The sequence below is a fragment of the Melanostigma gelatinosum genome (genome assembly GCF_949748355.1).
Source record: "Melanostigma gelatinosum genome assembly, chromosome: 11".
Taxonomy (NCBI): Eukaryota; Metazoa; Chordata; class Actinopteri; order Perciformes; family Zoarcidae; genus Melanostigma; species Melanostigma gelatinosum.
The window spans coordinates 6,509,467-6,521,158 of NC_136644.1; the positions used below are offsets into that span (position 1 = coordinate 6,509,467).

General features: G+C 46.8%; 1 protein-coding gene across 1 annotated transcript; it reads right to left on the bottom strand.

The window, feature by feature from the left end:
- Positions 1-2,957: 2,957 nt before the first annotated feature.
- On the bottom strand, positions 2,958-8,239 carry dand5 (DAN domain family, member 5; the record flags this gene model as incomplete). Its single annotated transcript, XM_079278604.1, has 6 exons — positions 2,958-3,086; positions 3,199-3,298; positions 4,231-4,365; positions 6,811-7,094; positions 7,391-7,779; positions 8,230-8,239. 6 exons carry the CDS (start codon positions 8,237-8,239, stop codon positions 2,958-2,960), a joined length of 1,047 nt encoding a protein of 348 aa, XP_079134730.1.
- Between the last annotated feature and the right edge of the window lie 3,453 nt (positions 8,240-11,692).

Sequence of the window (11,692 nt, forward strand, 5' to 3'; positions counted from 1 at the left end):
ATGATGCGCGCCTACATGTAACACCGAACACGGGGGATAATAAATCTTATCTCATTCTGATGTGCTCATGTTTGTCCGATTAGCATTCTGTGGGGTAATTGACACAATTGCAGCCAAAGCTCGGATCATTAATGTTAAGACAGATTGCTGCTCGTTGGAGCCACCATGTGGTGCGAACACAACCAGCAGCCATCTTGCTGCAAGTGGAGCTGATAACTGTGTAAGCCTCGTTTAGTCTGAACACAATGTCATGTCGAAAAGGAATAACTACGATGAGTAGTAATAAAATCATGTTATTGCCCTTGAGAGAGAAGAAATGATTCAGGTTTTTAAATTACAGACAGAATAAACAGGTGGACTGCCAGTTAGGATCAGTGATACGCCGGCTGGATGGAAAGAAACACAGGACAAGAGGGAGGGAGGTGGGGGGGGGGGGGGCTCAGAGAGAGGGATGAAAAGAGGGAGCCAGGAAAGAAGTACCATCTGTTTTTTAGGGACAAGGAAGATAAAAATGTGAGCAGCGCTCAGAGGCAGGATGTTAGCAGAGACTCAGGGTGTGAGAGGAGTCCGCGTACTGGGGGGGGGGGGGGGGGAAACTACAAGGGGCACGGAGAGGTAAGGGAGAGAGGGCAGATAACAGCGAGGCAGACAGATGGGAGACAGGAAGATGAGAGAGGGATAATTGAGTGAGTGAGTGAGAGACAGAGAGAGAGCGATAGCGAGAGAGAGAGAGAGAGAGAGAGAGAGAGGGGGGGGGGGCGAGGAGAGGAGAAGGGGACCAGAGATTGGGTCTGGCAGCGGTGCGAGCGCACTGGGCACGCTCACATCGGGAAGGGACATGACTCGACATGCCGGCTCAGCCCAGCTGGGTCAACGCTCTGCACTGCCATGTTGTTTTGGCTTGGCGCTCTCCCCCCCCCATACAAACACACACAACAAATCCAGCTCGGCTCGGCTCGTTCTCCCCGCCTGATATCGAGACGCACACTCAACGCGCAGGCAACGACGCACACGAGCTCACACCCAAAATGCCACGGTTTTGGCGAGAGCGGGCCGGGCCCCGGACTAATGGAAACGCCAAACTCGTTACTCTAACGCTGGGTGACAAGGGCACCTTGGGCTGCAGATGTTCCTGCTGATGACAGATGGAGCCTGGCACTGCCAGGGGACAGTGGGCCAGGCCTGCGCCAGCTCCGCGCCACCTGCACCCCTCCTCTGTACCCCTCCACACGAACCCAAACACGCACACATACTCGCTCGCTTTCTCACTTGGCCTATCTCTCTTGAACACTGGGCGCACTGCCCCTCCCTACCCCCACCCTATGTGTCTGCCTGTCCCTCTCTCAATCACTCTTCTTCTTTCCCTCTCTCTCACACACACACTGCCATGGCATGCTCCTCTTCCTCCTGTGCCCACTGCGAGGATGTTTGTGGACAGATATCTATGACACTGGCAGAATGTGTTGGGTTAAAACCGTGCCTGTATTGGTATTGATCCTAATTAGCAGACACAACGGACTTCATGACCATCATTTAAGATGAAGAAATTAACAAACTGTTTTGTTCGTCGTCTCTTTTTAAATGTCCGCCGCAGCATCCCGTAGCAAAATGAGTTTACCGGAACATTCTGTCAACGTCATCTGAGTAATTGAGCGCAATCCGCGGCCATTCCCACTTCTGAGCAGAAAGCGGAGTCCAGATCAGCTAATGCATGATGGGAGACTGTGTAATGATACCATTTATCTTCATGGAAGTGGTGACAGGCTTCTGGAGGTGATTCGCCAGGCCTGGCTCATAGAGACAGTCCACCAGGATAATTTGCTTGACGCCGGTAGTCGCCAGATTACCAAAGTGTGCTCAGCTGTAGTTTTGATGATGGTTGGTTTTTCACGAGGCGTCGGCTTCCTCGAATGTCACCAGCGATGCGTTCCCGCTGTGTCACTATACGCGAGGGACGGGAAATTAAACGCAGCGTGTACTTCAAAGAGGTTTCATGGCTCGTTTTACACACGTTTTGTGTTTTATAACAACCACACTTTTTACATGAGCGTCTGATCAAATGTTGAAATGTAAAAGGAAGCGGGCTGCAGTGGGTGGACACATGAGGGAGCAGAGGGGAACAGAGGGAGGTAAACCCAGGATTCACATCAGTCTTTTTTCCCCCTCACATAAAATGGGATGAGATGCTGGAAAAGTGTTCGCACCGCCAGGCCAACTACAGAATCCAGGCACGTCGACCATCGGCCTGCGAATCCAAGTGTTGAAAGAACACCAAGACACCAGAGATTCATATGTTTGCCGTTTCATCAATTTTGATAAATCTGACCAGGCCCTGTAGCCAAAGTTGTGTCTCCAGCTTGGCCCGCTGCGATCTTTCCACTGGTGGAATTTGTTGGACTGTGATGCTGAACTTCTCCGTGATGAATGCGTATTTTGACATTGAAATCTTCTCGAGGTTCTGCGAGTGGGAGACAACAAAGTGCATGATCAAAATGAAAGTTTCGTGGGAGCTCGTGAATCTGTCAGCGTTAACACAAAAAGAAGAACGCTGAGCAGATTCCAATGTGGTTGCAGCTTTTTGGAGTGCTACGTATAAGCATGGCCGCCGTGCCTGTGCTGCAGACCCCCTCCTCAACACTTTCACCGCTCTTGCATCAAGCATGCATCCCCCCCCCCCCCTTTGCCCACTCCATCCAAAAAAACATGTGTGGCGTGTCATTTCAACTCCCTCCACGCAGAAGAAGGGCCCCTAACAAAACAAAACAATTATCTCTCCCCTCGTTAGGACCTGGCTCGCATCCCCTCTCCCTCTCAAAACGCCCCTCTTTTCCCCCTGCAGGACCCGGCCTCCGCTCTCCCCCTTCTGTAGCCGTCCCTGCGACAAATAAGTTGAGCTGAGGGTCTCTTAAGTGCTTCTGGAGTGGAGCGCTTAGCCGATTTTAGGCTTCATGTTTCATTTAGAAGGCCTTGGCGAGAGCAGAGGTGTGCAGGACGGCAAAAAGGAGAGGGCGAGGTGCCCACGACAGAAACGACGAGACGATGACGATGGGCACGTAGTGGTACGAGGCGGCGGGCACTCGTGTGTTCTGGTGAAGGGGAATGGATGGGTTGGCAGCAGGCGGGTGAGCAGGTTTCACCGTGCCAGCTCTTAATTACTTTAATTGGAGTCATTAGCTAAGTGAGCATGAGAGACATCACCTGCACGGCACGCAGGGCCGCACCTGCCACAACGACATTGCCATCATCATCGCACTCCAGCAGAGCGTTGACGGACAGCTCGCCGCTGGCCACTGCCGCACTGAGGAAGCACAGTCAAGAGACAATCAGGCACGCAAACGCACAAATGTGATTCTGCAGGCGAGGGGGTCAGTGGGTCGAATATTTGCCTCCCACTTCCTCAACTAGCAGAGAAACAGAAAATCAAAGAAATTCGATATTTTCAGAAAGCATGGAAAGGTAAAAAAGAATCCCATCGTAAAAGACGATCTTAAGACACAAGTATTAGCAATTTATTTTTCTAAAACTATGCTCACACGCAATTCAATGTACATTGAAGCCCCTTTTGCATGCAGAACTCATTCCTGTCGAACATGCTTTCATTGAAAATCCAACCACATCCCAACAAATCCACAGGTTACAAAGGTGAAAGATCAGCTGTATCAAAACCTTAAACTTCAGAAACGATCAGACACAATAAAACAGCAATGGAAGAAGAAGAAAAAAAAGAAGCAAAACCAAATAAACAAGCACCTCGAAACAAAACAACGGAAGAACAATACTAAATTCCCACTGGGGAGCAGACTATCAGCAATGCCAATGCCGTCAACAAGACGGTTCGTCAATATGAGAAATCTCCAACCAGACTCTCGGCACCAATGCAGTCATCGTCTCTCAGCTCTGTGATGACAGACCTGATTGTCCTTCAACCAAGTTTTCAGACAGAATTCGAAACAAAAAAGAGCAGAGATTTTTCGAAGTCAGACTGAGCTGAAGCCTCATTTCACCTTCAGATGAACTTTAGAATATATATTTGTACCAAACGAGGACTGTGGATTTTGTCTCCCATCACTCAAGGGAACTCTTGAAGGCCTGTATGAACAGGAGGAATGACTCAGCACAATCTTCAGTATTCATATGGGAATCTGACTTTTGAGACAGTGGTACCAGACACTAAAACCACTGTAGGATTGTATCCAATGACAAACTGCTGTCCAGAGCCGCAGGCTACACCTTTCTCTGTCCTCCTCTGCACCCAACAGACAGCCTGGCAGGCGGGCTGGCAGCCAGGCAGAATGGCAGTAGGCTGGCAGGCTTAGCCCGGGGCCAACATCTCCTGCAGAGCCAACTCTGACCAGCTGGTCCGGACTAACACCACGGAGTGAGCGCGTACAGGCGTATCAGCGGGGAGGTAGACACCCTCACACCTAGAGGCCGACACCTGCAGCACTAAAAGCCGCACTGCTGGGATTTAGGTGAGAAGAGTCTGTCTGGTCTGTGACTGAACATGTCGTGCACATTTCTCCTGGCGGGCCCCTTTTCGCCATCCCCAATTTCGATGGACCCCCGTTTCGCTCTCACTTGCCGACGCCAGATCCGGGAGCCTGATCTGCAGTCCAGGCCCGTTCCAATCTACTGTGGCGGTTTAGCTCCAGCGGAGCCCCAAGCGGCACGGGGAAAATCTGGTGGAGCCTCCCTTTTCCAGCACTGTTCAGCCAGCTAGTTAGCACTGTTTGGTCTGCGTGGCCCCGGCTTTAGATACAGAAGGAAACAAGAGGTGTACAGCGTCGAAACAGATCAACCTGGGAATATTCAAGCCAATTACCAGAACGCTCAACGAATAATTAACTGTATCTGCCGGCCGACAAAAACATTTTTCAAAGTTAAACTTCTAAGAAGAAACGTGCAAAGGCCTCAAATCCTCCCATCTATAATTCAGCTTCCCCTTGATACACCTTGATTGAACAGATATCGTCTGCCCCCCCCCCTCCACCGCGCACAGCTCCCAACCATTTCCATGTCTGACAGTTAAAAGGCCTGCACACAGAGAGAAAGAGCAGGCAGCTCATTGTGCGTTTTAAAGCGCTAACTAGGCCACTTAGCACCCCGTGACGCTGATCTGATCCCCGAGGCGCTGAACTTGGCAGCGGGCCCTCCTTCTTTCGCTCCTTCCTTTCCCCTCGCCATGGGAACCAGGCCATCCTTAATGACGCAGGAGTGCTTCGCCGGATCCCACAATGCAAAGGGGGCTGACATCTGTCTTGCTAAGTGGTGCACTCTCTTGTTCACCTTGTTTGTTCAATCAACAACCCCCCCCCCCCCTTCCAATCTCCCCCCCCCCCAAACACTATGCCCTTTATATATATTTTTTAAAGACAAAAGATTGGAAAAAGAGTGTGTGGAGTTTGGAAAGAACAGACAGTGAGATTATGACTCTCTCTTCAGCAGCATCATCTCACACACACAACAGCGCAGTGGATTATTACAGATAGAAAGTGCACCATTGTAAAAAGACAGAGATGGATGACTTTGGTATCGTCTTAAACTACTCAGATTCGGGCATCATACAAGCGACCTTCCTCACTATGAGGAATGCAAGTTGCAAAAGCAGAATTTGATCTGTCAACATATTCTGAAGAAAAATACCCCAAAAACATTGCCTGATTAAGTGGCCCCTAATTCCTCATAGTTAAGACCTGGGCAAATATTTGTCCCATCAATCTTGAAAAATATAGCCATCAACCAGAGATGTTAATCACATGCTAATGGTATCCAAGGGACTCAATGCACCCCCCTAGTGAAATGAACGCTTTCACTTTTTCAGAAAGCCCTCGTGAATGCAAATAGCCATCTAAACAGTCGTTTTGACAGCATGCCAAGACGTCGTAAAGAGCCCCCTTCTTTATGCTCCTCTGGGAATGTATGTAGGGATGTGTGGGATGAGTTCACTTTACCAGGCCCAGGTGCCAGGGTATAAATGAAGAATAGGTTTTATGGGTCCTAACTGAAGAAAAAGAGCACATACGCACATAATCACACAGACCCACTCGCTCAAGTGCATCTGTGGTGAATGATGTTTGAATTCCCACAGCTACACTGAAAAGAGATTGGGCATGAGAATAGGTGGTTCCTATACATAATTCAGGGGTCCATGCTGAAACAATTATGTTTGCTTACTGCTGAGTACCCGCGCTCAATAGCTCATTTGCTCTCTAGTTTGGTGCTTTCAGATGTAAGTGCTACGTGCTAAAAGTCGGTGGAACGCGGCTTTTTAATAAAATATAGGAGCCGACACTCGAGCGCTTGAATGCGAGAGTGGGTGGGAAAAAACAACAACAAATGCACTTCATGTTTTTACTTGAGCTTTGCATGCAAACTAAATTGCACTTGTAAAAACCAACCGGTGTTGTCAGGAAACTAATTAGCGACGCCGAGGCAAAGGGAATGTGGACAAATGAGGACATTTTAATGACAATATTACAAGATCACACCTTTTTGAACAGCAGCACAAGTCCAGTGTGGACGGCGCTGTAAATTGCAACAGAAAATTGCATGACCAAAATATAGGTCATTTTGTCAGCGATCAGTGGTGGAATAACCCGCCAGAATATCTTACTCTGAATAACACATTCAGACTCTTACACAAATAAACATACAGGTATAAATACTTATTACAGGTGTCTCAATAATTATCACGTAAACTCTGAAAAACAATGTCCATATCTTGGCTGAGATTTGAGATGAACGGTGTCAGTCCACATGGAAATCTTCCCCCGCCCCTCTACTCCCTGTTTCAAACTGTAACGCGGTTACGAGTGTGCGGACGCCGCAGCCTCGGCACTCTTTTCCTCTCGGCCCGTCTCGCACTTGCACTCCTCCACCACCATCACCCGCTTCTCCTGGACCGTGGCTCGGCAGCGCAGGGGCACAGCCACGGTGTGGGTTTTGGACGGGGCGCAGCGGGAGCAAGGGGCCCGGTGGCGGAGGGCCCCCGTCCCGGGAAACTCCCCCTCGGACGGGACGAACAGGGAGCTGCACTGGCCGAAACACAGCTTGTTGTGCACTGTTACTGTGTCGCATCCGTCCGCTGTCACCAGCTGGGAGGGGGGGGGACAGAGAGGGGCGACATTAGGCAATATTGTCAGAGTTAATTTACCTCTGAGGGTGTAAAAATCAACACTGTGTGTTTATGTAACTCATCACCATCACGGCTAATCCTCCGCCAGCGCCATAATCAACTTTATGAGTGAGCAGACAGATTATTGCCACTGAAAAATAAACACTTTGCATTTGCTTTCTTCTAATTGACTATACAGAATGCTCATTTGAATGCTATTGGCCACGTGTTGCACAGGCATCTATTTAACAGAGATGAGAAATAAAACCCTCTTACCTGAGTGAAAGGTACCGCAGTGCACGCCTGTTTAGTGTCCTTCAGGTTGATTGGCAAGGACACGCTCATCTTGTCTCCTTTATTTACGGCCCTCTGCCACATCTGCAGGCCTTGCTTCTTCTTCAGTTCCATCTCAGTGGGGCTTTTAGGGTGCAGGAGACGTAGCGGACTCACTTGGGCCTTGGGGGCCAGGGCCGGACCTGGACGCCCGTGAGACAAGAAAGCAGGGAAGGACAATCTGGAGCGGAGGGAGGATGCTCTTCTGGGGGTGAGTCCTCTGAAGAAGCCCGACTGGGCCAGGGCACGAGGGTCCAGCTGCACAACCTTCACTGTTCCCCGGACTGGTTCATCCGGTCCGCTGCCAGATGATTCTAATTCCACTCTTGACCCTTTAATAATGTTGTCAAAAGTATTGTGAGGGAATGTAAAAGCTACAGCTGTCCAACTTGATAAAAAAACAAAGCTGATGGGGCGAGCCATTCTTTGACGCAAATAGGGACGATTCTCAAAACAGAGTTGATGCAACAACTAAAAAAGTTACAGAAAAAACGTTTCTTTGTCTGGTGGTACGGTCCAAGGTTCCAAACGGTAACCTTGCTGTCAGTGCTTTTGTCAGTGTGGTGGAGGGAGTCTTTTATATAAGTAGCTGGCAGTTCTCACCTGTGTTTTAAAGGTGTCGCAATTCCCACACCAGACCAGACATCACACCAAGCTTAAAACTCCAGGTCGTGGATGGTCGACAGACTGAGAGGATTTCAGTTTCAAGGTGAGTGCCGTCATAAAAAAAAAAAAGAAAAAACATCTGAAGAGGGCGTTTGGTCCTCAGGGTTCAAACTAACCTGATTCCATGGATGTAGTTTATATTTCGCTGTGGATTTATTTATTCATGATTCACTTTTATCCAGTTCCAGCTTTTAAAAGTCTAGTCTCTGCGCTACAGGAAGCATGAGAGCAATTCTTCCAAAAGATATTTCCACTTTTGATGTTTTAATGATGGTGGTGGAGAAAGCTGCCACTGGAAAATGAGTCAGTATGTTTACCCTTTTACAGTTTTTCTCAATTGCTAAAACACTAAAACCCATTGGCTGAACAAAGTTCTCAGTTGCCTGAACTCATTTAGCTAATTGTGCAGTCTGTTATCAATACCTTAAACTATTTCACATGGTAAAACACAATTTGCAGATCTCACTTAGACTTTTCAGCAAAACTCGAAACACATTCTCAGTCACAAAACACATTCTGCACTCTAATGCACATGTCATCCATACTGGTAAACACAAGTGGCAACAATCAAATACAAATAGAGAACACATGTCATTGATTAAACACAATCACTCAAAATGGATTTCACTTATATCAAATGATGTGACACAACCAATATTAGCCAGTTTAGAGAGCAAACAGGTGGTTGAAGGTGATGTCGACGAAGTGCTCTGGCCTGACCCAGCCCAAAGACTAGAAGAAGCACATTGATGATATGTTGACTCCTTTGATTTTTGTCCCTTTCACTGTAGTATTGTATACTGTAGTAGGCCTACAGTGCATTGGAGGCTGTATAATGTACAATAAACAAATTGTATGGCCTTGAACATCGTGCTTTCTATTTGTTACAGTAACAGTACTGACTGCTCAATAGATGTTGACTGGTTGCAGGTTCATATCAACAAATAACAAGAATTACAGTATCACAGAGACAAAGGACACGTTTGTGAGCTGCAGGGTACAGTACTGTACAAATAGGGGTACAAGGAGGAGGAAGAACAAAAGAAATTGCAAAGAGCAAACATGGTAGTAATTTCTGATCAATTTTGAGCGACTGTAATGGAACATGTTTTCGTTCATGTGAAATTTGTTTTGAGATTAAAAATCGACTTCTCCCTGAGAACTATATGTTTTGAACAATGTGTTTTCTATTGATTGGTGTATTGTTTACTGACTGCTTGATAGTGTATATTATTTTGATCACTTTGTTTATGATTTGAGAGCAGTGTTTGATTTTGAGCACAGGTAAAACTGTTTTGAGGAAAAAGTTTCATTTTGCAAGAGGATTCAGAGGTTTTGTAAATAGTGCTTGAAGATGAGGTTTTGTGTTTACAGTTTTGAGAGAATGGGTGACCGTTTCAAGAAATGTGTCTTAGCAATCGAGAAAAACTGTAACGCCACAACCAATGAGCAGATTTAGACTGTTCATCCTGCACACAACAGATGATTTGAAGTCATTAATAAGTAGAATATGCTCAAAACATGCACCAAGGGAACATTATAGATCCCCAACTTCCAGACGAGTGGCTCCTTTTCAACCACTGACAGCTAACTTGATGTAGAGGATAAACTTTCACGAAACTCAAACTATTTAGAGTCCCATGGCCACAGCTTCAGGAAGACTGCTGAGTCAACAAGGTGTTCCCGTTATCTTTGGTTGTAAAGCAATAATGGGTTTATGTTCTCCGTGTAAACAAGCCGTCTCCTGTCCATTTATTCCCACAAGCATCTCCTCAGCCCCTCCCTTGACGTCCCATCATTACACCATTAGACTTCGATGTGCTCCGTCACCCGTGACCTGATCACACACACCGGCTGCTAAGGGCCGACTGGCTGACAATGTAGGAACACAAAGGGTGTTTGACTGTCTCATAGAGACCTTGGTGTTAACAGGCACTTTTCCACATCCGTTTCCCATCATCCACCACTTGACATCATGGTTCACAGATGCAAGAATGGGAAATGTAAATGACTTTAATCTGAATACATCCTAAAATCACTTCTTCTAGCTGCAGAATAAATGTTTTCCACAAGAGGGCACAGTTTACTAAGTGTTATCTCTCCTGCCAATCACACTGCTCTCTCACTATGACAGACAGACAGTTCTCGATGAACTATGGAAGGCATTTAAAGAAGAATGCACCTCCTCGTTTCTCACGCATACTTACAGGATTGTTTTTTTTAACATAAAACACTGTATTGTAATGCTGTCTCCCTTTATTTAACATTGCAAAGCCTCAGTGATAGACTCGATAGAGCTAACGACAACTTCTCAACACAGGTCAATGTCGGGGCCGCCCAGACGATGATGAATCGTACCGTCAGACTTAGACCCCTTTTCATCCAAAGAATCCTTTGTGGAAGACAGAGGATTCTTCAAGGATTGTTGAAAGCATGGGTGTTAAACGCGAACACCCACAATCCAGCCCACGTAAACCCCAAAACTGTGATTCTGAACCACGATTGTTGTGGATTATGCAGCACCACATCAGCCCCGGCTTTTAGGGTTCTAGATTAAACCCCTGGAATATAGAAGAGTAGCCGTTTGGCTGAAAAATAGTCGAGTAAGAATCCTTTAATAGAAGGTTTCTTTAATAGATATTTTTCATGCCTTTTCATGTTGAATGACTTTTTACGAAGAAACTTGTGAGCACATCTCTGCTACCCGCACGATTTGAAATGGTGCTTTTGTGTGTTTCTTTGTGGAGAAACTCAGTTCTACAAATCTGTTGATTAAATCAACTTATCGAATCGTCTACAAAATCGTGTGAGTGTTCGACATCTATAGTATTTAAACCCTTGGAATATCCAGTAAAAGCCTGGCTGGGGTCTTGTTAGCACTCTTCGAAGGTGGAAAGGTTCAGGATGGAAGAGGTTTTCTGGATGGAACCATGGGTTCTCTGGAGGTTCTGGGTGGAACCTTTCGAATATGGTCGTATGACGGTTTTTACGTTGGGAGTAGAACCCTCTGAAAGGGTTTCAGGTGGAACCAAACAGCGTTTTCCTGTGAGGAAAAGCCAAAGAAACCTGCATGGTTCTAGTTAGCGCCTCTATTTGTAAGAGAATGTGTCCTATTGGTTACCATGAAAGCACTTAATACATCTGTAACATGAAACCTGAGAGGGGCATTCAGAATATACTCATATAGGTTTGAAGTGCCACAAGTGTGACTCACGGCGTATCTCGACTTCACTTAATGCTCAAGTTCACCTTTACAAGAGTGTCCACAGACGGACATTAAAACTGCCTAACCCAGAGAAAACCGACATGAAGCACAGTCACATGTTGCATTTAACTGCCGTTCCAACCGTTTTACGATGACAGTAATGGAGACAACTTCTCCAGATTATGACGCCACTGAGGAGGGTCATCAGGTATAGTTATCTCACAGCATGTGACGGGAGAACCTGCTGCCAGCAGTGAGCACACATTAAACTTCCCTAACTACCCCACTAAACACACACACACACACACACACACACACACACACACACACACACACACACACACACACACACACACACACACACACACACACAC